The following is a 25,498-nucleotide window of genomic DNA, read 5'->3' as shown; positions in this document are numbered from 1 at the left end:
TTGTTTGTAAATAACTAAATAAAAACTCAAAATAATTCTCAAGAATTCCTACCATAAACCACTTTAACCACCCCTCAGCTAAAAGCTTATCGTTGTTTTGACCATCTCGAGTTGTCAGGGACAAAAGCATCGCAAATTCTGTTGCGAAGGTCAGTTCCTTAGCCACAAACAAGAAAAACAAGCTGTGAGGTAAGTCAGTAAAAATACCTTTATTTATTTAAAATATTATCTAATTGAATTAAGCAATTTAATTGACATTGACCCAGTTGCGTTGGGGTTCCGCAATGCGTAATCAAATATGATATGAAGCAATGACGTCAAAGTGGTGTAAAATTGTTATATACTATAACATTTGCTTATAATAGCTATGAGGCCGTAAACAAATTGTTCGGCACTTTCATGCTCCGATTTTCGGCCTGCGGTGGAGTTGCTCCACATTTAATTGGGCGCCCAAAGGTGTGGAAAACAAATTCGCAACAGGAAACAAACAGTGGAAAGCGAGAGCACAGAGATGGGACCACCTCCCATGGAAGCCATCCAAAACCATCCAAAGCCATCCAAACCATCGAAAGGCCCCCGGCATTCCGGTGATTGTGGCGCATCTAATTGTTGTGACTGTTGCGTTTTGTTATTGTAATTAATATTCAGCTAAACTCAGCTGGGTTTGACTAAAACTAAAAAGCGAAAAGCGTTGAACAAATTGCGGTCATTAAACTTTTTGTCGCACCGAAAGAAATAAATTGTCGCCCCTGCAATCGCTGCCTTTCATAACAAAGTCACAAATCAACGCGAGCGGATCTGCCGACAACCGATCTGCGATTTTCCAGTGGATTATTATTAACCATGTTGCACCTGCAACTCACCGTGGTCTCCTGCCTTTTGGTCCTGGCCACCTGTAAGGTGCACAAACAAACGCCCTCGAACAGTTGGCGGGACATGCTGTTCGGCAGCAAGTGGCTAACTCCCGCTCCCCGTTGGCGGGAGTCCAAATGTGGGTTCCGCAGAACTTTAAGCAGTGTCACCAACAAAAAATTAAATTAAATTTCGTGTAATCCCCCACCAGTTTTGCCCATCTTTGCCCTGGTTCCCATCGGTCCTGGCAGCTGTTCAGCGCCCTCGGGCGAACAGGGAAATTGCATTCCCAGCAAGGACTGTGTGCTGAGGAATGGCATTCCAGCTGGTCCCTGTGGCGGTGGCTATGGCGTCTGCTGCATCTGTGAGTTCTCACCTGAGTGTGGAAAGCAGGGCGAAATGTATTACCTAATCCACTCGTTCAGTTCTTCAGACCTGCGGCGGTGTGATACGCGAGAACTCCACCTACTTTGTGAACCCCAACCATCCGGATGTCTACGATGGCACCGGAAGCTGTCAGGTGACGGTCCAAAAACTCCATCCGGACATTTGCCAGCTGCGCCTGGACTTGGATATGTTTTCGATAGCTCCTCCGGAGGCAGCCAATCACCTGTGCAACCAGGATCAGCTTCTGATTTCGGGCGGCAGTCCCACGCCCACCATTTGTGGCAGTTCGACGGGAGATCACAGTGAGTTTACACAAAAAAAAATGCTATAATTCGTTGAAAAATAAGAGAGAAAATAATATTATTTCGATTGAACTAAACGAATAATTTTTCCAACTCTGATAGGAATCTGCCATAGATTATCCCTTGGCCATTTCAAAGTGTGCTCTAGTTTTTTAACAAATATTTTTAAAGGAAGTCTTAATATCACATTAGTGTTTCGGTTTTCAAGAAAGATATTAATTTTCATTTATTTATTTACATTATATATATATATATATATTTATTTATTATATAAGAAAGATGTATAAATAATCATATAGGGCCGTTTCCATTAGTTTTTAAGGCGAGATAATCATTTTTTTTTAAGAGAGGCCTTAAAAAAATACTTGCACATGCTTCAATTCACAGCCAAAAGTACTTACTTATGTTTAATTCAAACTAGCACCCCCCGAACGAGTGTACAACTACTAAACCCAATGACCACACACTTTACGATTAGCAGGGTAAACAAATCCGTAGCGTCTGACTTCTCAATGCCAACCCTATGTTTTCGCAGTGTACATTGACGCGGGTCTTGGCCAGAGCAACCCGATTGTTTTATCGGTCATCACCAGCAGCAGTTTCCCGCGTCTGTGGCGCATCCGCGTCACCCAAATCCACTGTGGCAGCATCAGTCGCGCGGATCAGGGCTGCCTGCAGTACTACACGGCCATCAGTGGGCGCGTGCGCAGCTTCAACTACAACACGATTGGGGGGAGGCAGCTGTCCAACCAGGACTACAGCATCTGCATCCGGAACGAGCGCAATTTCTGCGGAATTCAGTACAACGCCTGTCCAGATCTGGAGAATAACCGATCCAGGGCGTTCACCCTCTCGGGAAATTCCAACAATCCGGTGCCCACAATGGTGGGTGGTGGCGGTTCAATGCCGCCCAATCCCAACGGTTGTGTCAGCGATTGGCTGCTGATTGGGTGTATAAGGTCGGCGGATAGGATTCCTCCGCTGCCAGGATGCGAGGATCGCGTTTGTGGAGGGACCTTCAGCGCAGAGGCTGGCATGCTGGCCAAAACAGTGCAATGTAAGTGTAAAGTTAAGTTCATTCAACTCTAAATTGCTCAAGAAAGGTATAAATTCATTTGCTTGAAAAACTCCGGAGTTTTCTATTCAATCATTGTAACATCCCATATCAAAACATTTTTTTTAAAACTTGATACAAAATTTTAAAATCGTGATATGCTTTCAGAACTACTATTAAAATATTAATGTTTGGTTTTAAAAATAATCATTTTTGCTAAGAGCTTAAAAACTATATCCATTTTTAGAACGAATTGATAAGTTCCAACTCTGGAAACTGTAATAAAAACTTAACATAAAGTACTGCTTTAAAAATGTATTTGTACATATTTAAAGCAATATTTAAACACTTTGGTCCAATGACATAACCTTTAATTGTGGTTTAATGTATTGTTTTTTGGAGTCCCTTGACATGGTTTATTATTTTGAAAAATCTCCTTACAGCCAGCGTTCGTCCTTTCCGGCTGTACTTTCACACGGATGGAGTAGAGGCGCCCAACGATATAGACAATCGGGGCTTTTGCCTCGATTATGTTCAGCAGCCATGCACCAATGGTTTTTAGCGGACATCCCACAAGTATGCAATACTCTTTATCCAACACCCAAGACATGAACCGCGCGACTAAAATCGCTGGGAAATTGTGATCGGCGCTGCAAAAGTCGCAGGCAAAACGCGCACCTTTTTCGTATGTAATAAATATGTTTTATTTATTGATTTTCGTAATTAAGTTAGACATAACTTTAAGATTTAGTTTAATTTAGAAAGCACAATTCGTGTCGTATTTTGGTACAAATTTTAATGACGTGGCTAGGGACATCGAAATTTCTTAAAATCGTTTCCAACTACTAATACAGGTTTATTGAATTACGTTTAATTAATAATACTTAGCTGAAGCAAAAACAAAAAATTAAATAACAGAAAAACACGATGAAAAACGCTTTTGTTTAAGGACATTTTCGTTGCAGTTGCAGTTGGTACTCATTGCTGCCGTGGCAAAAAAAATTAGAAAAAACAAGTACTGATGATGCGCACGTTGTCGTTATAAAGGGGGTTTTCTGGGTTCGCTTGCTCGCCTGAGATCGCCAATTTCAGTCTGTGCGCGTAGTGCCCGACTTGTGACGTCACTGGGGATGGGAGTATCTCGGATGTGATGCGGGTATCTACGATAGTAATCTGCTAATCCTAATAGGTTTGTATTAAGGCAGCCACATGCTGTTTCTCCTCCTCGGTCAGACCGTTTTTCAGCGTGCGACGTACTGTAAAACATTGATCAAAAATATTAACAATACAGATAAAATTATTTTATAATTGGATTTAGTTAGGCGTAGGCTGTCATTCAATGTTAGGTCTATAGGACATGCGGGTTAGTTGCCTGTATTTTTGAAAATCCATTAAGCCACATGCAAATGCATTTCATATTTACAAATTGGTTGCTGAACCAGGTCATATATAGAGCCCAGATCTTCAACAAAATACAAAAGTTCAAAAACAAAGCTGAATAACAGGTGTCAGCCAAAGGACTTAAACAAGGAAATCGTAAGAAAACGGAGTAAAACTCAACACAATTCAATTCACTAACCAAAAAAGGTAAAACCTAAAAAACAGTTGGCTGTTCTTTTGGTAGCGGTTACGGATTCGGTTAACAGTAACGGTTTCTACGGCGATGGTGCTCTTTCAACTGTGAATCCTTCGCGCGTGCGGCTGCGCTTCACTTCGATAGTCAATATTTCAGATTTGTTGGGTTCGGTTTTGTTTATTTTTTTATTGGTTTGTTGGATTGGTGCGTTATTGGTAAAAGAACGAAATGGAAAAAATTAAAACCCAATAAAGGCAACAGATTCGTAAGCTGGCAAAACTAAGGGGATAAAAAAGCTGCGAAATTGGGAATATTATGTTGTAAATGGGGGCGGACAAAACTGCAGAGAATTTTGTGTGAATTTGGAATTTTGCGTGGGAATTATAAATATATAGTTTCTCATTGGGATTGCTGGTGGTGTAGTTTGATTCTGGTTGGGAGTATCCAGCTAGAGGTTATAGACATAGCGCGCTGTGTGTGATTCGAAAAGATATGGACCAACACCTTTTCATTAAAACGTATTCTCACTGTCGGAGTTTTGGACGTGGATCTGGATCGTGTGATTTGTGGAATCGGTCAACTTACATGATTTGCGATCCGCATGTCGCGTCCGCTTCCGTTCCCTGGGCGTTGTCCTTGTTCCGGGGGCCTTGGTGGCGGTTTTAACCAGGGATTCCAAGATCTCATCATCCCCGTCGGTGAACTGCTCCTCACTCTGGCGGGCAATCGGCGAACGGAGCTGCTCCGCCCGTCTTCTTCGCCAGGTGAGAGTGCCATCGGCCTGGTCGGCACTGGATGTGTCCAGCAGTTTTCTGAAATAACAAATAAAATAAGTATAAATAACGTAGAACAACTTTTCACTTTGATTATAATAATTAGAACAACTTTTCACTATGATTATAATAATTATTCCTAGTTCTCTTTTATCTTTACACTATCAGCATAGTATTCGAACTGTTCAAATTATATTTTTAAGGCCAAAGAACTACGGAACTCTTTACAGCCCTGATAAACTACTTCTTATCTTACAATTGTAAATCATTTTATGAACATTTACAACCACATAATATCACATAGTATTCCCGGAAATTCGGGTTACTTCAACAGCGACAAGCTTTCCTGCTTAATATTAGTAGATAGATCTTTTCAAGTGTTATGATAAGAACGCAGTACTCAAACTAAAACTCACTTCAGCTCATCATCGGCCACGTCATCTTTGGTCTTGAACTTGGCCATGTCGATGATCAGCTTGCCGCGCGTCTTATTCCGCTCGCGGTGGTTGGCCTTCTTCTCCAGCTGCTGGAGCACCCGTTCCCGGGTGGTGCGGTACTCCAGGGCGAATTCGGAGAGGGTCCTGCTGAACTCATTGGGCCTCGACTCCGCCACACTGTGCTGCGGCATGCCGAGCCACAGAAGGAACTTCCGGTAGCGGTTCATCACCCGCCGATGGACGATCTGCAGGATAATGATGCGTTCCGCACAATCGGCCAGGAAATCCACCAGTTTTTGTTTCAACGGCTGTGGGCAATCGTGTTTGGCAATCAGTTTCAGACGATCCCAACAGGCCTTACACTCCGCCTCCAGCTGATTGAGATTGTGGGCCAAGTCCGTGAAATCCGCCTTGGAGGCTCGGGTAATGGGTCCAATCTCGGAGTAGAGATCACTCGTATCGCTGCTCGACTCCATGACCATGTGGCAGAGGTGGTGCAGCAGCGAGTGCTTGTGCACCGTGTCCTTGACCTCCGGCACCTTGGCCAGATACTCGATCTGGAATCCCTTGACGGGAGCTCCATTCAGGAAGATGCCCACGGACAGCAGCGTGGAGAGGATGCTGCGGAAGGTGCGGTTCTGACGCAGGATCTCAATGCCTTGCTTGAGGTCCATCAGGGGTTCCGCAATCTCTTTCTGTGGGTTTATAGGGAAATAAAAATATTTGTATAATTCTTTTTCCAGAGTGATAACCTACCTCGCTGTTGTCAAAGTCCAGACGGAAGGCCCAGAGTTTCAGGCGCGCCTCCAGCTCCGAAATGGAGGCCAGGGTCAGCAGGAACTGCTCGGCACTGCCCAGGGGCAACTCCGGATTGGACAGCTGGGCCTCCTGGATCTTTCCCCTCTCCTCGTCGGTGGGCAGCATATTCAGCAGCTTGTCAATGCCCTCCCGCGTGACCACAGTGGCGTCCATCTTGAGGATGGCCGTCTTGATGGCCCTCGGAGGAGGCAGCTTGGTGATCGCAATGTTGATGGCATTGGAGCGCTTGTGGTCGAGCACGATGATCTCTTTGCTCTTGTTCAGCTCTTGTTGTTTCTGCAAGGTCAGCAAGGGAAAGTTAATACCTTTCGATCAGGCGGCGATCGGTCAGAGATAAAAACACAGTGGTGCAAAGAGAAAAACGAAAGTGTGGAGTGTGCAAAGTGCAAAGTGCGGAATTGGAGAGGAGTATCTGTGCTGATCTGATCGTTTCTTCCAGTGTACGTGGTGGTTGTGAGACAGTGTAAAGAAATAGTGATAGTAACCAACACCAAAACACAAAACAATATGGGCAACAGATCGTAAGTTATGGTGAGATATATATATAAATATAGAAAGTGATAGAGAGACAAAGAGACAAACAAATTTAATAACATTTCGATTGGCACTCACCTCCTAGAGACATTGGAAAACATTTGAATATTTGAGAATTATTTGCATATTGGTTTTGAGTTTAGCACAACATTTATGTAGATATATCCGCAAACAGACCGTTCGACATTTAGGTATTAAGAATTATACAAGATATCCATAAATAGAGGGGAAAGAAGAATACAAAAATCATTCGCATTTTGTTAACGCAACATACACTTATAGAAGAGCCTATGACTAATTTAATCACACTTATCGTCTAGAGTCTTTGAATTTCGAGAACCTTTGACCAATTGGGGGTAATATGGGGAATATAGGCTATGGCTAAGATACGAACCTTGGTCATCAAGTCTTTGGCCCGGGACTCAAAGAGATGTTCGAGCTTCTGGGTGTCGACATTGGCATCGGGCAACTCGTCCCAAATGGTTTTGCCCACCACCTGCGGTATCATGTCCTCGCGCACTTCCTTCCAGAAGAGCTTGACCTAAGGAGGGATCAAAAATATAAGTATAACGTATGTTATGATATGATCCGAACTCACCGTCTTCTTGTTCTTTTTAATGGTGTTATTCCCATTGACCAGCTCGCCATTTATGGATCCATTCAGCGAGTTAACACTGTTGGTAAGACTGCCACCATATCCATACATGGGCGGAGGTGCCAAGCTGGGGGGCATCATGGGCGGTGGGGCAATGGCCCCTCCCAGGGGCGGTGGAGGAGGGGGTATTCCAGCACCCAGACTTCGCGGTGCCAACACATCTTTCTCGTCATCATCCCTCAGATCCGTAAAGTCCAAATCGCAGAGATTCAGCGGCCTGGTCATATTCCTCACCAGCTCCTCCCAGTGAAGTTCGTTCTCCGACTTCTTGGGCTCAGACTTCTTCAGCTCCTGATCCACACTAGAAGATCTAAAAATCATAAAAAGTTTATGTCATCGCTACTATAGCGTTCATCATTCTTTCTTTCTCCACATCAACAACGTCTAAAGGGGTCCCATAAATGATTAGTCCGACCTTATCTTTGACAGACTCACGCCTAGCAGCACTTTATACAATATATAGGTACGATAAGAAATCAGAAATCAGGCGACAAGGGGTGGGGCACACAACTTTCTAGAGATCCGAGAAAGCAGCGTTTGATGACAAACGGTGATAAGACCCTGAATTTTGGGCTCTTTGCAGACTGTGCAAAAACCTGAACTCTTATGAAACTCCCACATAAATCTAATCTTATAAGTTTGCACAATGGACTCCCTCATTATCGACACAGATAAGCGTTGTTCACTATAATTCCCCGATTTCCGGCCGCTATAAAGGCGGTGCACTGAGAGGGACAAGTCACATTTGTCAAGCATATCCCAAGCAACATGGCCGATGTAAGTTGATGATCGTTAAGATCTGGATATAGAACAACATCTCTTACTTTCCCTGTGATCTGCAGTTCAACGCAATCCTCGAGAAGACCAAGGCCTTCAGCAAGAAGCCCCCAACGGAGGTGTACCTGGAGTTCTACGGTCTGTACAAGCAGATCCACGAGGGCGACATCACCATCGAGAAGCCCGCCGATGCCGAGGGAGCTGCCAAGTACGATGCCTGGCTGAGCCGCAAGGGAGTGTCCGTCGATGACGCCAAGGCTGCCTACATCGCCCTGTACGAGAAGTACAACCCCATCTACGGATAAGCTATCGGTAACGACTCTGTGCCATACCCTAATAAATCTTGACCACCTGTGAACTAAATAATTGTCTTTTAAAATGATATTTGTTCTGTCTTATTGGTTTTGGGATTATGGTTGCAAGCCCTGGCCCACTTCATATCAAATGACCAGAAAGCATGACACTGCTAATCGTATGTGGCTAAGTCCGAACTCTTATCTTTAGCTATTGGCGCCATATATTCTCGTAAATCTTAGTCATAAGCCCTTTAAAGAAAACGATGATTATAGGAAACCCTATCGTTTACTTTTAATCTAGCAAGTCAGTAACAATCAATTGATCTAATCTGATATTAGGGCACTTGAGCCAAAGGTTTTTGAACTACTCATAAAGATTGATTGGTACGTTCCTGAATATTGTAAAGCATTGTCAATACCTATAGGGTTAATTGATTTATTATATGCTATCATAAAAATATTATATTTTTGGAGTTATATGACCCTAAGGAAAATTCTTAAAAAGATCAAGGCTAAGCATTATTATAGAACGAAACTATTGGCTAAACACTATGCGAGCTTCCCCCTGTTTAATATTTGATCATGAGTTTTCTAAGATTGGTCTCACCTGGATATCTCTCCCTTGCTCTTGCTCTTGGCCAGACCCTCTTTGGCCTTCGAGATGAGGCCGGACATGTCGCCGACGAGAGCTCGATTCCCGGGATCCTGGGTGGGACTCATGGGCAGGTTGCTCAGCTTCTGGGTGAGATCCTTGACGGTGTGGTCCCGCTTCAGCTGCAGCAGCAGCTGCTTGTCCTCGCTGTCCATATCTGTGACATACAGAACGATCATAAAGTTAAGCCCCTATTTATAAGATCTCAGCCCTCGAAAGTATGCAGCGGCAGGTGCGCAATGCAATGTGGATGTTTTGGCGGCGCTCGCAAGTATTCAACACACAGGTGAGACAGATGAGGGGTTAGGGTTAAGGTTAAGATCGAGACCCACCTGAAGGATCCACAGGATGCGGCAGCAGCTCTGGGTTAGTACTGGTTAGGGTTCGAGCTGGAGGAGCTGCAGCTGGCGGGCTGTTGTAGATGGGGGCGTGCCACCACCCTGGGGGCGGTGGTGGCGGCGGTGGCGGTGGAGGAGGCGGTGGTGGGGCTGTCTCCGGTTTCCCAACCGGACGCAGTGGCTCCGCCTCCGGCTGGACATCACATTTAACCGGGGTGGAACTCAGGGGAGCGGGCGTAAAGTCAAACCCAGAGGCATTCAGCGTTTTCTTGGGACTCAAAAGCACCTCCGGCGTGGGCTGAATGGGCTGATGGATCTGATTGATCTGATGGTTCTGATGGATCTGATGCTTTGGCGACTGGCTGTAGTAGTTGTTCAGCCGATTCGCCTCATTCTCGTACTTCTTATAGGCACTATCGGTTTGCTGGATATTCTTCATAATACCATTGATCACAGTTGAATTGCGTTCCCGAAATAGGTTCTTCTTCGTTAGGAACTCGCTCTGGTTATTGTTGCTCGCCTTATCGAAGCTGTTGTTTATGATGGAGATGCTGTGGCTGCCGGTGAGCAATTGTTTGCTAGGACTCATCAGCAGAAGGCTGTTGTTCGGCGTGTCATTGCAGCTCAGGTTGCTCACATTGTTGTTGCTAATGTTGCTAAGGTTGCTAAGATTGCTGATGCCGCTGATGTTGTTGCACGGCGGCAACTCGTGTTGCAGCGACTCGGGCGGACTGTCGCCAACTTGGATGGTGGCGGGTATGGCGGTTACAATTTGCCCTGTTTATGGCATGAATGGTATTTTGTTTTTTGGTTGTGGTTAGCATGATCAGCGGGTGAACAGCGGGACAATAATACACACAGTGATTAGCGTTTCGGTGGGAGAGAGAATCACAAGTTAGTTAGTCGCTCAAGTCAAAAGCAGCTTATTTTAGTTAGGGATTCAGTTCCACAACTTACCCAGTCCTTCCCGCTGCTCCAAGGCGGCAAAGATCCCATTGGCCGCCGCCTCCTGTTGTTCCTTCAGGAAGCTCTTGTGCCGCTCCGCCCGCTCTCTTCTTCTACGAAGTCCCGGGGTCACGCCTGCACCATCGCGAGCTAAAAAGGATTACGGAAAGGTTAGGTCTTTGCTAATCAAAAAGTTTATATTTATAAGTATGATAGTCCTTGTAGCCAGTGCTACTCCATATAACTTAGTTTAGTTTTGAGAACTTCTCTAACTCTTTTGATAATGATGATTTAAACATGTTAGTAAAAGAAAATAAACACTATTTTAGGATAAATTTGTAGGGTTAATAGATAATATTTTTTGATAAATGTTCAAAAATAATAATAATATAATGAGCTCTATAAGAAAAATGCCGGCTGCCTCTCTTAATGCTCCCAGTGAGACTGGCTTTGAATTTGATATTTTAATATTATTTTAAATCCGATTTTCAGCAATCTCTTATTTATTATTTATATTTATATTTATTATTAAGTTTCCCATCTGAGCACTTACGTTTCTTTTCATTGAACAGTCCACCGCTGAATTCCGTAGAGTTAGTGGATCCCGAACTGTCCTCATCCACGGTGGCTTGGGTGGGGGTCATCCGGAGGACAGTGGTGGGCAGGACCTTTGTGAGGGGGGCTGGGCTATTATCCGTGCTGTGGCGACGCGATTTGCGTCTTTCGGTGGTGTTAGTCCCCGGGCGATAGCGCTGCGTCTTGCGCATTGAGTTCTGCGGTAAGCGCTGACCATCCGACTCACCATCCTCAAACCTGAATTAAAATTTATTTAAGTGATAAAACATCATTTAAATATTCAGTAAACTCACTTTAGCACAGCCTCGTAGAGCTGCAGCTGATCGAGCAGATCCAAATCGGTGCCCGGCTTGGACATATATCGCTGGATAACAGTCTCCATGCCCTGCTGCTCTAGAAGATCGCTCTCATCGTAGAAACTGTCCTGATCGTTGAGGCCCGCCAGGGTTTTATTGATCAGTGAAGTGGCATAGATGACCAGCTCGGCATCGGCATTATCATAGTCCTTAAGCAGTCTGAAGAAAGGGATTAAAATATATTTAGCTTCTGCACATCTCTAATAATCTTTCAATAGCTTCTGTCAGCCATCCCAAAAGTAGACTCTACCTCATTATATTCGACCAGGGCAGAGTGCCCTGGGAAGCGTCCACCGCGTGAATCGCACTGACCAGCACATAGCAGTTGGACTCGGCGTACTCCACGAAGACCAGCAACAGCTTGAGGGCGGTCTTCACCACGGATCGGTAATTGGAGGCAATCAGCGAGTAGAGCCACTGCATCGTCGGCTCATGCTTCATCACGCCATTCATTCCGTCCACATAGAGCATGACCTGCCGCCGCATCCAATGACATAATTAGCCAAGGGTTCGCAATGCAAGATTGCAATCCATCTATGGATAGATTGATGTAGGACTCACCTGACCGAGGGCCCGCAGAATGTAATTCTGATAGTTTTGATCCGCACAATTGCCCACGCGCACCAGGCAATTGAGCCCGCCGAGGGCCACGAAGGCGTGCACCAGATCCTTATCCTCCTGGAACACCTGCTTCAGCGAGAAGAGGGCCCGCCGCAGGTCACTGCCCTCCGCGGACAGCAGTTTCTCTGCAAGTTCAAAATTAGTCGTTGCACGGGACGTATGCGCAATAAGATTTCCATTCTCTTACCAATAATTGCGTGCACGCGCACATTTAACTGCGTTCGCACCACCAGGGAGTTCTTGCGGCTGTGGGTTAAAAATAAAAATAAGTATATTATTTACAGGACAGTGTACAGTTTGTTCCCATTCCGCAATATTAAAAAAATAATATGTACTTTGGTGCTGCTAAAAACCTTTAAGCCTATAAATTTCTTTAACTTTTATAGAAAGTAATATTTGTTGATAATCTAAAAATGGAGACCACTATTTTGAGAAAAGGGGCTAATGTCAAAACATTATGATTTTAATGACTAAATGCTTTTTGTTATATTGTACATATAAATAACTGTTTGTACTTGTGAATATCGAAAATATTTATCATATTCACACTTAGATAATCTTAGAATTTTGTTTAAAATTTCATTGTAATTCAAATATTTAACGAATTCTTCTTAAGAACATGTTTAAACACCTTAAAGTAGTAGAAGGTTTTCTCTCTTCACACTCTTATAAAATGGAAGATAATAAACGCCGTGCTGTGAACCACTTTTCCCCACCTGAAGTGCCAAAACAAAAAGATTAGGGCACAATGGGGAGCTGGCCCCTCCCGCCCCGACTCCTGAGCAAGTCCAAGCCCGGTTCATTGACCAGCTAAGAACATTGATTACCCGCTGGTGCTTCACCCCGTTCCCAGCTGGTCATAATAAAAGTAATAACAAACGACGCAGATAATTGAAAATGGACTATGGGGCGGCTGGCAGTCAGGGAGTCCGACACTGGGCTCACATATCATATACCATATATTCTTTATAGACAAGAGGTGAGTGTCTGAGCCGCGAGTGTCCAAGACACACCTGTGTTGGTAACGCAACTCGTGTCTCTCCCTTTCTGCAGATTGACGGGCACCTTCTGCGGAATTTTGATGCGAATTGAAGCGCATGATTTGCATGCGAGCCTGCGCTGCCATGACTAATGCGATAAGCATGATTAGTGGCCATCGGACTGGGCCAGGTCCCCAGTTGCCAGTTACCAGTTCCCATTCTGGCCATTCTGGCTAGAAGGAAAACACTCCACTGCCTTTGGCGCCACACCACTCGTAAATAGAGTGGGGACGATTGTGCGCCGCAAAGTGGCGGCAATTTGCGCAGACGCGGCGACATTTACGTTATAATTTCAAAGACTGCACTTACGGCTTAGATGGCCGCTCCACTCCACTCCGCCCCACTGATGACTGATGATCATGGATGCGGTGTAGATGAAGAAGTGAAAGTCAGAAATAGACCAGAAATCCATCCATTTCGCCGACACAGGGTTAAGCAACTCCAGAACATTGACTTTGAACCTGGTTTGTATGGCCATCTTTGTGGCTCCCCTCACTTTGACACTTGTGCCCCGTCGCGTACATCATTTTTCTTTGTGCCCCAAGTTTTGTGGAGCTGCCTTAGCGCCTTCCCATGCCATGACATCACGTTCCTGGCCGCGAAAAATAAATAAAAACTAAGAAGTGGAGAAACAAGAACTAGAAACGACTAAGTGGTACTTTTAAAACCCTTACTGTAACGAATGTCAACCAAAAATAATCATTTTCCTCAACCTAAGGCCATATCATTCCTATATAAGCTATATAATATTCTTATAGGTCTTATTTCAGTTAAATACATTTGAAATATGTTCCTATATTTATATTTTTAGAGAAGTTTTGAAATCTACGGCTTGGTAATCGAACTATTATAGTTTCATAAGAACGTTTCTAGATTTTAGACCATACTTCTAAAAGTCCCTAAAAACTTTTATATAAGAATTTAATTGGAATGTAACTAGATTCTAGACTAATTTTTCTACAGTCCCCAAAAACACCACTCATCTAAGGGGTATTTAGATGTACTTATGCACAAGTAACATGCATGCCAGTTATGAGAAAAGAGCACAAAAAATGTAAATATAACAACTGCAGAGCTACGACAACGACGACTCAAAAGTGACGTGGCGAGCGTTTTTATTTTGTCTCTGGTTTTCTTTTTCTGCGGCTGTGCGCGGATTAAATGCAAATTAACTGCAGACTGCGTCGGCAACAAGTTGCACGTAGCAATGTCGTGGCATGCAAATGTCTTCAAAAACCCGGTGAGTGCCGGCCAGAGTGGCAGGCGGCTAAGCAGGTAACCAGCCAGGTAGGCAGATAGCCAACTCGGTTTCCTGTGCCACAGATAGCGACAGTTTTTTATGGCCCGGCCAAATAACTTTATTAGCGAGCGGAGATGGCGATACGATGCCAAGATGTCGAGATGCCGATGCAGGCGGACCGTCATGGCGTATGTGTAATATGTTGCCTTTCGGTGAAAGGCTGACAGAGCCACCCACGATCGGCTGCCCCAATAACCCAGAGTGGATCGACTGACTCGGAGTTTCCTGATTGCCGCGGCCAACTAGAGATTACAAGGAGTGGCTTATCAAGCTTCAAACTCCACATCTTAATCGATTATAATTAATAACATCGAAGTCTTTTATTTTAGCTTACAAGTCACATGAATATTTAAATTACTTAAGGAGCATATTCCTCAAAATGTTTTTGTATGTTGTTATACCTTTCAAATATGTTTATAAAGTAATAGGCGAATCGAGAGATGATTTTGGCTATAACTTAATATTTTCCTTTAACTATGCAAGATCTGCTTAAATCAAACCGTATATTGTAAATTTTTTTAAATATTTTGATTCTTTATAATAATTTTATGGATAATAAGTGGTGTTAACATCTTTAAAAACAGTTTCTTAAACGCGGACACAGTCGCGGCGGGAAAGCTCGTTTCTTATAAGCAAGCAAGATCTTCCCTAATCAAACCGCATTTAATACTGTCAATATCCCGAATAGCTTTAAAATAGCCAAAATGTCAACAACGTTCCCGAAAATCGGAAAATGGGTTCAAGGTAAGCAGCAGCACCAGCCTGAGTTGCAAAAGTGAAATCCCGTGACAAATGTTTGCGAGTGGGTGAAGTGCACCAGGTGTGCCCCAGCCCCATGTGGGCTGACAATTCTTTTCTGTCCAAGCTCATTAGCCGGCGTTTTGGGTCAGGTGTTGGCGTTGGAGCTGCTCCCCCCAAATCGTTATTTGTGGCACACTCACCTGACGTTGAGTCCCTCGATTTCCTCGCTCTGCTCGGCCAGCGATGACTCCAGATCCAGGTAGGCTCCGTAGTCGCCATCCTTGTACACCTGGATGGCTGCATCATCGATCTGCAAGGGGAAGAGGGGATGTGGAGAGGCTTAGTTTCGCTGGCAATTATAATTAAAGTCTGGCTAAAAGTAAATGGCAACGCCGATCTCGCCACTACCGCACTACGCAGTAAAAGTTGTTTATGGTCTCGGCTCAAGAAAAGAGAAAGAAGCTGATGGAGCTGGAGATGGCGATGGAGTTTGAGCTTGAGCTGCAGTTGCAGTTGGGAGGTTGATGATAGAACGTTTTGGTGCACTTAAAGAAATTTTAAAATGCATTATAATATTTCAAGGAAGAGGGATATGGATATTTTAAGGGAAAAATTAATTGGTTCTAATTTTATATATGTTCTACAATATTAAAAATCTTTCATAATTAATCTATAACATAAAATTTTTAACATAACTCACGGCTTAAGTCTTTTTTCTTTTCTTTATAGTAAACAAATGATTAAAAAATAAAGGGACGCTTTATAATATCTAAAACAAATATGAATCAGATATATGTACATTAATTCGCGAGATATAAAAAGAATATGTTTTATAAAAAGACAAGTAAACCTTAAATTTTCAGGAATAATAGTTTTATAAATTCTAACAATAAAATAATTTAAAATTTAAAAGGTTCATATAATGCAGGATACTGTACTTTAATAAAAAGTTTAATATGAATAATCAAATTTGATTGTTATACTTTAATGCTACAAAACTGATCCCTTCGTTTTTCTCAGTGTGCAGTGACGGACGCTGCATTGAAAGTCCGCAGACGATTTCGTTTAGGCGCACATTGGGGCCGCCGGTTGATTGCTGGCCAAGACCAAGATGACGCGTCGTCGCCGGCTGGTCACCTACTTTTCTCTGCTTTCGGTTTTCGGCTTTCAGACTGCAGACTGCAGACTGCAGACTGCAGACTTCAGTTTTCCGTTTTCCAGCCGCTGATTGATCAAGCTCCTGCTGCGTGTGCACAAATGCGCTGATTGACGGCGGTCAGCCGTTGTTTTTGTTTTATTGGCGCATTGAAAGTAATTATTTCTGCATTTACAGAACAATTACCGGACAACATGGAATTATCTGTGTCGACGACGCTTGCTTAATGTGTGAAAAAATGTAAACAAAACGATGGAGAAAAGAAGAAATATTGTCCGTCATCCGGGTGGAGGATTACACATACGCCCCATTGGACACGCCCCACCATTAGCAGAAAAAGCTAGTTGTGGCTTGGGCTTGGTAAGTACCTTTTGTCCGGCTTCTGAACAAGACACACCCTTAAAAAAGAACTTCTCACTTATCCTGCGGGATTTTTTCCAGCTAAGAACATTTGCTAAATTAAAGTATCGACCGCCCATTGGTCACTGAATAAACACGAGCAATGACGACAAAACCATTTCAAGATTTCCTAGGTAAATGACTCGCCGACACTCCACTAAATAAAAAATATTTTCCGAAGTACCACGCTGTCTAGCGAGTCACGATTTCTTATCAAAAAGAGAGCTCTCGACTTTCCGAGCCAAATTCGCCTTGGGTCAAAACTTCCGCATGTTGATTCAGCATTTAGGCAGGGAAAAACTTTCTAGACCAAGTTGGTCGGTCATTTGGGTAAACAAAACTGAAAATTCACATTCAAATTATGTGTCAAATGCGTGCTTAGTCGGTATTTATAAACCGCCTCTTTATATAAGCCAACGGGCAATTAAAATCAAAGCAAACATTGGCCAAAACTAAATCCATTCCGGCTCACTTTTATGATTTATTTATATTTCTCCTCGTGGCTCACACTCGTATTCATTCATTCATTCACAGCTCTATGCAAATTTGGTATCGGTGGCTTTTTGAATTTTTCTTTGACTGAAGCATGACAAGATTTTTAATCAAAGTGATTTTTGCCAAACACATAAATGTGGCTATTGACACAGTTAAGGCGGCGAGCATAAAATTCGACGAGGAGAAAATGTAAAAAAGCAAAACAGTATCTAGCGAAAAATCAAATTTGGTGTGGAGTAGAAATAAATATTTTCAAATTATTGACAGCTGGCTAAATGTCGTTGAAATAAAATATTGATGGACATGACAAATTCCAAATTAACGTTCATTAATTAATCACATTTTCACAACCAAAAGGGGAGTCAAACTACACAGGAATTTTAATTGGATTGACCAGTTAAATATATAAAACGTATATATAATAATGAAGGTAATTTATAATCAATAATGACTGCCTGACACATTTTTTACTATCTATATCTACCAAAGTTTATAACTATTTAAAAAATTGATCAACGTGTCATTTAGTTGATAGGATCAGGGGTCGCTAACAATCTAAAAATAATTCAACAAAGACCCATAAACGCCCGACCTTGTTTATTTGTGCTGATTCAGGTGACTAACACTCTTGCTTTCACATCAATCAAAGTTGATTGACCCTCAGCTGACCGCAAAATCTGATCGACGGCTCTGCTAATTGAACTTAAAAACTTCAAAGAAGAGAGGACGTCTTGTGCGAATTATATTCGCAAATAGCCATCGATGCGTAAGTGTCAACGTGGCTCAAATATTTGAGCAACGTGGGTAAATTGCAAAATGAATAGTGGAAAATTTCCTGGCTCAGCCAAGCGGATAAGCTGACCTAAACTAATTTGATTGGCTTTGAATTAAAGTATTGTCCGGTCGTGTGAATGACACATGTAAGTGACGCAATGCCCTCCACAAAACGATTACTACAATTAATTAAATTAGTTTTTTGTTACAATTATTTGCTGAACCGCAAGAGCGTTTCAATTTGATTGCTGTGGCTTTTCACTTTGGTTTTTTTCTAAATACTTTTATCTGCCTTTGTTTGGTTTCAATTGATTGGAGAATGAGAATAGAGTTTTTATTTTTATTTTGCTAAGGTGCCCCATGCAAAAGCAAAGCTACAAAAATAATTGGCAAAAAGAATAACATTCAAATGGAAATCAAAACAAAGTGAGGCTAAGCTTTTTTATGGATTGTCGAATGGTATATGCTCTGCCTTTAAAATATTTAGTCTTAACTAAAGTTTAAATTAAATATTTCCTAATAGCAAACTATGGTATCAGATATCTTATATATATTTTTGATTTTAACCTTATAAAAACCCTATTTATGTGTATTATTTTTGTCATAACTGATATACCCCGTAGAGCCATAAAAACTCATTGAGTCTCACATCGTTTTATTGGCCGGCAATGATTATTTATATTTTTAACTTGGTTGCTATTCAATCTGTTTGGCTCGCTGGCCTGATGTCTGATGTCATCGAAGACGTCGACGATTGGCACTGGAGATTAGTGATCGGCGCGGCGAAAATTTATGAATCTATTGTAATGCGCTAAATTTAACAAGTTGCAGGGGGGCAGAAGTCCAGTTCTGTTCGCTGACTAATTGGACAAATGGCATTTACAGCTGCCACTGGTTTGTTCTGGGTCCTCCGGCCTGCCACATCTGCAACTGCCTGCCACATAAATCTGGCCTCGACGACAACATCCTGGTCTGGGGTAGCCGGGTAGAACTTCCTTTTGCGATTTGCTCATTCGAATTTATTGCCGCCGCCTGTCAAGATTTACGTATCCTTGCGGCTCCACCGACTCCCGACTCCCTACTTTCCACTCCCGACTGGATGACAGATGACAGGACAGGCAGGGAATGGGGCTGTTCGATGCTCCTTAGTGGCTCTTTGCCTTTTTGCAAATTAGTCAAAGTCAGGCCCAAACAATGGCAGGCTTAGATAATTGCTGGCTAGCTGACTAGCCGACTAGCCGACTAGCTGGCCCTGGCTTTCACAATGCGCCCCGAGAAGTTGCAGTTCTTCGCTCCAACTTCCTATTAGTTGCCACAGATTGTGCGATAGCAATAAGTTAGCCCAGCCCCGGGGCCAGCTCTTCCCCCAGTGGATCGAGTGGAGCCAGATCCCAGCTAAGCCCACCGAAGCCAAGCCCTCGTCAGATCCCAGAGCCTCCGGTTCCGAGCTGCATCTGCCATTGTCTTCTGGCTGGATTCTCCGAGGGAGAAAAGAAGAAGGTTCATTGCCTTGCAATGCATCATTTGTTCAAATCGCTTGGCACACAATAAAATATTGTAAGAGTACGATCTATTATATAGCACAGCCAAGAACATGCTAAACACTTTGCTTTAATTTCCTGGAAACTTTTCCCCTTTATTATTGACCAATTACCATTTTTGCCGATTTCCAAAAACTTTCCATCTATTTGTTTTACTTGTGGCTTTTCCAACTCAACGCTCACTCAGCCGGCCGCAAATAAAACTTATTCCGTTTCAATTGACTTATTTCCTGCCCTTGCCAACCCCCTTGACCAATTTTTGGTTCTTTTTCCTCTCAGTTTTGTGGCAAAAGTTTAATCTTTGGCTTTTATGCGAAATTTTCTCAAATAAATCAATTGTGGATTCTGTTTACTTTTTCTTGTTTTTTGCCTGGGGAATGGCTCATTTTTGCTCGTGTTGAACGATTTGTTATTTTTTTATTCGTTTATTTTATAGGAAATGTGGAAGCGATATAGAACGATAAATGCGTCTAAACACGCTATGCAAATTATTGCGTTGAGCCGCAAAAACTTCAGTGATATATGTGAAATTTAAATTCTGCTTTTGGTTTAGCATTATAGCATTAAGAGGTAAAAAAGCGCTTTAAGCGAATTTTAATAGGGGAAACATTCAATATTATACAAAGTAGAAGTTTATTTTATAAACAGAAAAAACTGCTTTTATTTATATTAATAATTTATCAATACAGAGTGCCAGTTAACATACTTTTTTAGCCAACTGTTAGCGGTTTGAACTAATCAAAAGTTGTATCAGTAGTTAGCTGATTGCCAAAAAGTTGTCGTCATGGCATAAAAATACATTTTTAATTTAGCAAAACCTTCAAAATCTTTGGAGAACATATAAACTACCAAAATTAAAGTCTTGATCGCGATAATGCTGCTATCCACCTCTTAATGTATACAAAAAGTATCTCGTAAATGCGCAGTAAAAGAGTTAATGCCTTTTCATATTTGTATGCGTATGGCTTGGCTAATTCTGCAAAACAAAAGATTGTTTTCGGTTGAAAGATTTAGTCAGTGATAAGCTGCCGAAAGATAAGCTAAGCCAGTTAATACCGAAAAAGAAAGGGGTTAAAACGTTATTTTGTTGACCGGTTAATACGGAAAGTCAAGAGTGGGAGATACATTGTCTAACGGGATAAGTAGGAAAGTAAGCGGGTAAAAATATAGTGTTTAATAAGAAATAATCCTACTCTAAGACTCTATATTTTAGTAATTTAAAATATATTTCTTAAGAAACAAGAGGGGTTGATATAATGAATAAATAAAATAAAATATTTTATGTCCGACTGTTAGTTAATATTAGTTTTTTAGAGATACGAGGGGATGGTTGAGGGAATAAAGGGGATAAAAACCCGGTTATGATCGTAATATATAATTATAATCTAAAAATCATTTTATAAATCAAATTGCCAATTAAAAACCACTATTTTTGGAAGTGTATAGATGGTATATCTTACGCTTTGGGGTGCATTGAGCAGCCGCAGGATGGTGCCCAGCTGATTGGCCAGCGGCATGGTGGTGGCGAAGGCGTAGGTGGGCGCCCGCACCGGGATCGGGAAGGCGGTGCAGGCCGAGAGCGGATCGCTATCCACCAGATACTGCACACGGAACGTGATCAGCTCGTCGGGCTCCATTTTCACAATCATTTTGGACGCGGCTTTCAATCACTTTTGCACATTTGTCTTACTTAATTCGGGTCTATTTACTTTGCGCGATTTTCTCTCTATTATTTATTTACATTTTCACTTGAGCCAAAAACTGAAATGGATTTTTTGCATGTTGGATTGGGTTTTTGATTTGTTTTGCTTTTCGTTTGCTTGCAATTTGCCTTAATTTTGATTTTTATGGCTCTTTGGGCCAAGCCCCACAGCGGATGAAAAAAAATTGTTGCATAATTGTACACACGCATGTTGCGCAATTTTATGCTAAATATTGCAAATTGTTGGCATGCCACGCCCACTGGGCTCCCATTCCCCTTTCCCCCGCCCCCCCAAAAGATAGCGATAGCATAATTGCTATGCCGAACCGGATCGTATCGCCCGCTTTTCTCTTCATTTGTGTAAATATTTGTCTTTGGATTTCTGGTTGAACGACAGAAAACAAGCCTTGGTTATGATGGCTGTTTGGCTTGGGATTGTTGTGTAACTTTCAATTCAATGTCAGTTAATACGAAAACCAAATCAGCATGCAGGGCACTGCCTCAAATCGAAACGAAATCAAGCCAGAAATATCAAGAAGGTGAAGTCTTGGGCCCGCTATGTCTATTTCCCGAGGTACCGCTAAATGTCAGACGTTATGTGCGCTGTTTATGCAAATATGCAAGAGAGCAGGGGTTTCTGTGGTCTATGTTTATGGTCGGGAGGGTCTGTTAACGAGGTTCTCGAGTGGCCGGTAGCCAAAGTCCGTGGTTCTCCCCCCAAGCCCCTGAAAGCACCGCATAATTGTTCATAACGTGACTCAAATGGACTCCGTTTGCCGCCGGAGTTGCTCTTGAAGTCGGACTTGGACTTGGACTTGGTCTTGAAGACTCGGCTCAAACACTTGTCGCACACTGACTGACATTGAACTCGTCGGAGGTCCAAAGAGCGTTGGGAAATGGGTTGAAACGAGATGAGATGGTCGCATTTTAGAAAGTATTTAATGAGTGCGCGGAAGAGAAAAACAATTAACTTGCAATTAGTTGAATTCATAGCTTACTCATTAGATAAACTCAGTTTTTACATTCCTTTAATACGAAAAATAAAGTAATTCTTTTAACAGGGGAAAAGACTAATTTTATAATCGCAAGACTTCAAGAAAAAGATAGAGGGCTGCTTAAGCTATTAACTACTACCATTTCATCTATAGGCTTTCCCTTGCCCCTCGACCAATTAATAAATACCATTCCGATCATTTTTCACTTAACAGATTCTCGGGGGCTACCATTTGGCAATAAGTTACTTTGCAATTTGTACCATACAACATGTAATTATTTAGTATTTTAGCAACTAACTCAACACATTTTTCACAGATGCCAAAAGTGGCGGCTTTTAAAAGGCCACAAAAAGCGCGCTTAATTGCAATAATTCATTGCGAAGCAACGGCGAACGGCAATTCCAAGTGAATATAGAAAACAAAAAAAAAACCAAAAATAAAAAACACAAAACGAAAGCCATAAAAAGGCTAATAAAAGCGGTTAACAAAGGGAAAACAAAAGGCCAGAATATTGTGTAAACGCAAACAGCTGTTCCAAAGACCGGGGTTCGAATGCCCGATTCTACGGAATGTGAGATGAAATAAAGTCGAGTCATTAAGCGTTCAACCGAGGTGTTTTCAGGTGGGCTTCGGGGCTGGGCCAAGGGTTCCAGAAAGGAAGTTACCAACAAAGAGTTAGGGTTTAATTGAAAGCCAGGGGACTGGACCTTGCCAGGCTTCCTTTTTCGCATCAGCAGCAGGCAGGTGTGCCAAAATACAGGAAAGAACCGGCAAAAGGCGGAGATAAAAACAGAAAAACCAAACTACCCATAAGACCAACAAACCGGCAACAACTTGTTCTCAACATGCGAAAGTCAAGTGGTAGGCCGCCTTTTGGTTTCGTTTTTGAAACTGAAATTGAAGTTGCGGCCGCAAGAGAAAAGATTTTACTTTCACGCATACGAAACGTATTCCTGTCGGCCAAAAAAGGGTTTCATACAAAAAGTCAAAAAGTTAAGCGTCCATCAGCGAAAATCGTTTATACACAGCTCGTCTATGGCTTCCTCATTGTCGGCGACGTGCAGAAATTTAATGAAATTAAATAAATATTATGGAAAAACTAAGAGCCATTGTAAATGCTGGCTGGTTGGCTGGCAAACAGCGGCATATTTAGTTACAAATTACGACAATGGCGCCCCGGACGGCCAATGTTGGCCATATTAAAGTGTAAATAATTTATGCAAATGCTGCAGTCAGTCGCGCAATTTGGCAGCAGCGGCACCCCCAACACAAAAAAAAAGGCAACAAAAGTCAGCTACAGTAACAACTGGCAGGTAATGAAACCCGCCCGCTGGCTCAAGGAAACTCTTTTAAGCTGGCGCTGCTGGTCTCCTCTTTACTTTTTTTTTTGCTCTTTTCTTGGCTCTACTCGCCTTGACTTGCTTAAATGAACTTTCACTTTTTACTGCCTTGTGGTCGTTTACTGGCTGCACCCCCACCACCAGCCCCTCGAATTCCCCCGATCACCCATAACCATGTTGCAATCGCTCGAGGAGCCGCTGCTTCTTCACTTTTTATGCCATCAATTATGCAAATTTTCCTTACCACGATGGCTAATAACTTAACAATTTCCCAAAGACGGTTAATTGACAGCTACTGTGCAGTATTCGTACCCACGGCAGTTTCCCCATGATCCACTAAATATCGCCAGATGATCACGATGATCCCAACGGAGCATTGACATTGATGCAGTTCAGGTCTTTAAGGAAGTTCGAAAAATGTTTTTTTGAGGAGCTTCGTTAATCAATATTATTTTTGAAAACACTCCAATCCCAATATGTTTTATATCCTCTCGACCTTCAAATGTGTTCTGCATTCTAATTGGCTTCCTTAGAAAAACTAATTTAACTGTTCTGACTAAGAGCCAAAAAACCCGAATATTTTCATTTCCAATGAATTTAATAAATTCATTCATTCATTGTTAAACGTCTCTTTCAACAATCTACTCTCATCTTTTATGATGTCATATGAGGCACTTAAATGAGAAATTTAGTTAGACATGTGTATCACCGGAAATGAAGTCGTTTTATGCCTGTCCAAAACTTATTCTTTTACTCACTTAAATATTTCACTACCATCTAGATATTTTACACGTGACACTTGATCGATTTCAAGTTCACTCGAAGTCAAACAAATTAATTTAGTGAGCTTGTACTTTTAGCGGTTCGAACTTATCAGATAGTCAACATCGAACTGAACAATCCGAATGCTTGTTTCGGTCACCGCTGAAGTACGTATCAACTAGGCATTTGAGATACTTATCGCTTACTTAATAAAGACATAAACCCAGATAGGTTCAATGGGTTCGCAGAATGCGCAAAAAAAGAGGAAACCAGCTGAAAAAGCTTCCCACTTTGGCTGTGGCTATGCCTCGCTGAACAGCAAATATTTGGCCACACAAATTCAAGAAAATAAAGGAATATATATATATGCCCATGCCAGTAGTATGGGCTTATGGAAACAGTTTCACATTCCAGGACGATTTGTCACGCTAGGAACGGAGTGCTGGAGAAAACGAATCCAAATGCGTTTTCCAAGACCCCAGAGCAAGTAAACAAATAATTTGAGCGTGGCTTTTGGGGGAGGGGGAAAAGGGTTGGGGTTCTCCGGCAATCATCAGAAAAGTTGTTTGACCTCTTGACTGAATGACTGAATGACTGACAGGCGGACTGGCTAACAGACTGCAACACATAAAATTGTTAAGCGGCTGCATTTAAAAATAATTTCAGCTGCCAATAAAAAAAACACGGCAAACAACGATGATTGGCCTGGGCTCAGGGACTGAAACTGGGAATGGATTTGAAACTGGAACTTCAGAGCTGAACTAAACACTGATCAACACGATAACAGAACAGAAAAATATTACATTTTCAAATACTTATAAAGACTAAGACTAATTTTAACTAATTTAATGCCCTATTTATTTTCAATAAAAATATCTTGTAAGTACAAAAAGGAAAATTTCATCATTGGGTATTCCTATAATATAAACTTCCAAACTATACGAGTTTTTCCAAAAATAATGTTTCTTAAATGTTACCTAAAATCAGATAAAGTTTGCAATCCTTTTAAAATTTATAGAAACTTGTAGGCCAGTGTAATAGGTCCCGAAACAAGTTTGAACCGCACAGAGACAGAAAATTGTGTCACGTTTGTGCTTGAAACGGTTAAATGTTTGAGGAAAACACTGGAACACATTAGGAGGGACGAAAAGAAAGACGGACAGCCAGAACGAGCCCGAGATCGGGGGGTACGGTTACCCAATCCCAAATACCATAGATCGGTGGAAGACAGGCTCACGTGCATACCGCGGTACAATGTGCGTGTGCGCTTGATTTATTGAATTCTTAGGTTGGACATTGGCCA

The 25,498-nt window shown here is 42.2% G+C and overlaps 3 protein-coding genes across 9 annotated transcripts in view; 2 read left to right on the top strand and 1 right to left on the bottom strand.

The window, feature by feature from the left end:
* Positions 1-843: 843 nt before the first annotated feature.
* LOC119555027 lies at positions 844-3,157 on the top strand. The gene is made up of 5 exons (XM_037866173.1): positions 844-991; positions 1,064-1,216; positions 1,278-1,541; positions 2,077-2,598; positions 3,039-3,157. Exons 1-5 carry the CDS (start codon positions 844-846, stop codon positions 3,155-3,157), a joined length of 1,206 nt encoding a protein of 401 aa, XP_037722101.1.
* A 166-nt stretch (positions 3,158-3,323) lies between these two features.
* The window catches only part of LOC119555163 (FH1/FH2 domain-containing protein 3), a 42,057-nt gene continuing 19,882 nt past the window's right edge, over positions 3,324-25,498 (bottom strand). Inside the window, exons 2-18 of one of the 7 annotated variants that reach the window (XR_005219865.1) lie at positions 20,857-21,157; positions 15,232-15,341; positions 12,138-12,196; positions 11,891-12,075; positions 11,580-11,803; positions 11,267-11,488; positions 10,951-11,210; positions 10,410-10,547; positions 9,447-10,229; positions 9,070-9,271; positions 7,333-7,699; positions 7,129-7,275; positions 6,138-6,476; positions 5,361-6,076; positions 4,757-4,983; positions 4,175-4,306; positions 3,324-3,851 (exon numbers count right to left, since the gene is read on the bottom strand). Coding sequence is in view for 5 of the 7 variants with exons in the window: in XM_037866395.1 (XP_037722323.1) it covers positions 3,778-3,851; positions 4,757-4,983; positions 5,361-6,076; positions 6,138-6,476; positions 7,129-7,275; positions 7,333-7,699; positions 9,070-9,271; positions 9,447-10,229; positions 10,410-10,547; positions 10,951-11,210; positions 11,267-11,488; positions 11,580-11,803; positions 11,891-12,075; positions 12,138-12,196; positions 15,232-15,341; positions 20,857-21,045 (4,242 nt within the window). In the remaining 2 variants the exon portion in view is untranslated. Of the gene's footprint in view, positions 3,852-4,174; positions 4,307-4,332; positions 4,643-4,756; positions 4,984-5,360; positions 6,077-6,137; positions 6,479-7,127; positions 7,276-7,332; positions 7,700-9,069; positions 9,272-9,446; positions 10,230-10,409; positions 10,548-10,950; positions 11,211-11,266; positions 11,489-11,579; positions 11,804-11,890; positions 12,076-12,137; positions 12,197-15,231; positions 15,342-20,856; positions 21,158-25,498 lie in introns of those variants that run through there. The other 6 variants (XR_005219864.1, XM_037866395.1, XM_037866391.1 and 3 more) reach the window with 6 other exon arrangements.
* On the top strand, positions 8,016-8,545 carry LOC119555166 (acyl-CoA-binding protein). The gene is made up of 2 exons (XM_037866398.1): positions 8,016-8,166; positions 8,232-8,545. Exons 1-2 carry the CDS (start codon positions 8,158-8,160, stop codon positions 8,469-8,471), a joined length of 249 nt encoding a protein of 82 aa, XP_037722326.1. The 5' UTR covers positions 8,016-8,157; the 3' UTR covers positions 8,472-8,545.

The sequence above is a fragment of the Drosophila subpulchrella genome, chromosome 3L, assembly GCF_014743375.2.
Source record: "Drosophila subpulchrella strain 33 F10 #4 breed RU33 chromosome 3L, RU_Dsub_v1.1 Primary Assembly, whole genome shotgun sequence".
NCBI classification, from domain to species: domain Eukaryota; kingdom Metazoa; phylum Arthropoda; class Insecta; order Diptera; family Drosophilidae; genus Drosophila; species Drosophila subpulchrella.
Note: the sequence above shows the minus strand (reverse complement) of the source record. Positions and strands in the feature narration are given on the sequence as shown.

Coding starts and splice junctions, on each gene's coding strand:
- LOC119555027 (XM_037866173.1), top strand. CDS start 844: ATGTTGCACCTGCAACTCACCGTGGTCTCCTGCCTTTTGGTCCTGGCC. Junction 992..1,063: donor CCGTTGGCGGGAGTCCAAAT/GTGGGTTCCGCA, acceptor ATCCCCCACCAG/TTTTGCCCATCTTTGCCCTG. Junction 2,599..3,038: donor GCTGGCCAAAACAGTGCAAT/GTAAGTGTAAAG, acceptor ATCTCCTTACAG/CCAGCGTTCGTCCTTTCCGG.